General features: G+C 29.5%; 1 protein-coding gene across 1 annotated transcript; it reads right to left on the bottom strand.

Moving 5' to 3' along the window:
* Positions 1-1,280: 1,280 nt before the first annotated feature.
* Positions 1,281-1,744, bottom strand: LOC107451646 (uncharacterized; the record flags this gene model as incomplete). Its single annotated transcript, XM_016067810.3, has 1 exon — positions 1,281-1,744. A coding segment is annotated over exon 1 (464 nt), but the record flags the coding sequence as incomplete, so codon positions are not given.
* Positions 1,745-3,675: the final 1,931 nt, after the last annotated feature.

Below are 3,675 nucleotides of genomic sequence, written 5' to 3'. Positions count from 1 at the left end.
TTTAATAAGTTTGATGCTTTTAAATTTGTTATTAGTACTTATTTGTAATTTCTACAAAATTATTATCTGCAAACGCATGTGTTGTTTANAAGATATTTTATGAAGGGTCCGTTAACGGACCCAAATTTCTTCTAAACAGACCCCTGACTGCTTACCCTTAAAATGTTTTGGTTCAAGAAAATTGAGATTTTCAATTTTAAAATAATTTATATTGTTCTTTAAGTTTTCAACGAATTGGTATGATAATTTTTTTTTACTGTGAATAATTTGATTTAAGCTTTTAAAATATTTGCTCGCCATTGATCAGCAGGGATTTAAGGCGAGACTAGTGCAAAAACATTTTAGGCAAAATTTTTGTGAAAATATTTTAAATTTAGAATCCCTGCACTCCTAGCAGCTTCCTAAAAATATTTTCCTATTGCTTGTGCACTTATTTACAGAGTTATAGCAGTTTTGTACAAGGGGATAAGAGTGGATAGAATAGTTATTTGAAGTCTTTAAATGTGTTATCTCAAAAGCAGATTTTTTCGCATGCTCCATCACGTTAAACACGATGCCTCATGTTTTAAAATAATTGTCTACTATTTTTAATGAGTGTTTATGATTATAGCACACATGTTTTGAACTAAAAGAAAAAATAAGAATATAATTTTTTATGCATGGTTTTTGCTAAGGCAAGAGTTGAAATTTTTAAAAATTCGCATTTTTTTAAAACTACATTGATCTTTAATTCACTTATGCACTTGCATAGCACTTTTATGCACCTTCTTATAAGATAATAGTTTAAAATATAGTTTATGAACTTCTAAATAAAATCCCCAAAAGATTTTTGTTTTAGGCGATAGAAATTTCTTCACAGTGTTCAGCGTATATTAAAAATTCCGACTCGCCGGCGGCGTCAAGTTCCTTCGTTCGATGAAATATTTCAGTTCTACTCAATTTTATTTTTTTCTTCCGCTTGTACTTCGTTTTTCAAAAAATAAATTATCGCATCAAGACTGGATAGTTTCCGTTCGCTTTCTAAATTTTTTCTTTGGCGTTCAAATGAGCGTAACACATTTAATGGTAATGAGTTTTTAACAAGGGGATACAAAATTACACCACACATCTCAGATGTAACTCCTAGTGAGTTTAATGCTCTCAATTGAGTTGACAGTTTATTGCATAAACAACTTAAAGAATCATTCTTATTTTTATTCGCATTATTTAATACGAGTTTCAAGAGTTCTCTAACATAAAAATCTATCAATCTATCTAATATAAAAATCTTTCGGCCATACTTTTCAGTTAAACTTTCAACAGCTAAAGGATAATTTTCATCTATTACAGGAAAAGATTCCACAATTTTCCTAGCTTCCGATTTCAGTTTTGTCGACTGAATTAAATAGTGAAATTTATCAGCTTTCGTTAAATTAACATTTTCATGAATATTTCTAAATTGGTTCCAAAACGTTAACCAATCTTTCAAGTCTCCGCCGAATTTATATAATTCAACTTCGGGGAGCCGTTGACATAAAGCTTTCGGAGATTTATTGTTCGGTAATTCGCGGTTATTTTCGGACGTAACTATTTCATTTTCACACGAGTTCTTTTTCAAATTATCTAAGGAACGTTTAGCTTTTAATTGAATTCTCAAAGCTTTTTCTCTGTATTCTTCAACGGAATTATATTCAGTTTCAAATTCTTTTTCATCCTGCAAACTATCTAAATAACTATTATGAGTTATTTCCAAAATCTCTACCATTTGTTTAAATTAACAAAGATCCGTTTCGATTTCGTCATACTTCACGCTATCGCCAGTCAATAAATTTTCTAGTTTATTGTAGGCCTTAGTAAATGAAGCTCTTTGAGCGGTTCGATTTCTTTTTATTATTTCCGTTTTTACTATCTTAATATTAAATTCTTAGCTTCTAAAAACTATCGATTCTAAACACATATAAATTACCGTTACGGTATCAAATAAAAATATATATCTGTTTCAAATCTTCAAAAGTATTCAAATTGTCAAATATTTAATCTTCAAAATGGAAATTAATATTATCTTCGCCTACCTTTCTTCATTTCTTGTTCGTCTTGTTTCAATCAGGCCGCCCACCCGGGGGCGCCATAAATGTCGGATACAACAAGACGATTTAATGAAGATCTATCTACATATACAAAACATCTAACTATTAACATTTTTGTTCAGACAAGTTATTTCTACCGCTCATGTATATTCTATTTATCTCACTCTGATGCCACTCAAAATATAAAACTCTTACCGTAGATGGCGCTATATAAGTCTTAAATTCTGACAGTGCATTTTAAAATAACAAAAATGCTTTCTTTTTTTTAAAATTTGCTTATTTAATTTCATTATACATTGAAACGCAAACAAATTGTGATAAGACTGGTTGACTATCAACAATCTGGGTTTTCACCTAAAAATTATGAAAGTTTCTCTACCGCTGCAAACTGCAAATGCATTAGAATCATAGAACTTTAATCGAAGGTAAAAACTAAGTTTTTCTTTAAGCAAGTTCACCAAAAAGAATAACTTTCTCCGATCAATATAAATTTTGCTTCCTATATTATGCCTCTGATTATTAATTTCATAAATAATTAGAAGCACTGTTAATTTAAAGAAACAAATAGCTTAGATTTTTCATAAATTCAAATTACACTTAAAGTTAATTTCGAAAGTTTATATTCTATATTGGAGCAGATTATAGTATTTTAATTTTGTTCTAGAAATTATGAAAACATTAAAATTTCTCTAACGTTGCCGACTACAAATACATGAATATAAATTTGGCTTTTTAGTATGTTTCCGATAGTTAATTTCATAAATATGTAATTGAAAGCATTGTTAATTTATGGAGAAACAAATAGTTTCGAATTTTTTTATAATTCAAATTACAGCTATAACATTTCGAAAACTTCTTTTATACAGTATTTAATTTTTTTTTAAATCCAGAAAGCAATTGTTTGGTGTCAAAAATCATCCTATCTTTAAAATAACACCATGTGCGGCGAAACTCATTTGAACACTCAAAACTTCTGTGAAGACAGGTAACAGAAATTTAAAATCGTAAATTTTGTTAGCATTAAGTTTTAGCTTTATTTTCTTACTTAATAAAAGTATGGCTTATTTTGCGTTTAGTTAAAAACTTTGTCATTATTTACATGCCTACTGAGATTTCTAAATCCAACACTATTCGATACAACTAAACAGAAATAAGACATTCAATGCTGTAGACAAAGACTATGTCTTTATAATAATAGACATTTACAATGAATTTTTTTTTATTTAAACAAACTAGAGCAGTTTTAATACTTTAAGAATTTGATTTACTTTTGTTACAACTTCAGAGATGCAAACTTGCTCCGGACAGCAAATATACACTGGTTATCATAAATTAAGGAAAAATCACAAAAATAGCGATAACTCTTTCAAAAGTAAGCCAAACCGTGCAAAATTTGCATATGTTGTCCACTAAGAGTAGCTGAGTAAAATTGCAATATGCAAATTAGTGGCGCTGCACTCGGCTTACGTCATCTGCCTGGAGCATAAAAGTCCAAGTTTGAGAGAAAGCACACAAATTTTACTGTGATTGCGACATTGAAAATCTGAGATAGCCAATTCGTAATAATGACCTCTAGGCATCATTTGCCTGAAGAACTACGATGGAGAGC

The sequence above is a fragment of the Parasteatoda tepidariorum genome, chromosome X2 (assembly GCF_043381705.1).
Source record: "Parasteatoda tepidariorum isolate YZ-2023 chromosome X2, CAS_Ptep_4.0, whole genome shotgun sequence".
Lineage (NCBI taxonomy): Eukaryota > Metazoa > Arthropoda > Arachnida > Araneae > Theridiidae > Parasteatoda > Parasteatoda tepidariorum.
Note: the sequence above shows the minus strand (reverse complement) of the source record. Positions and strands in the feature narration are given on the sequence as shown.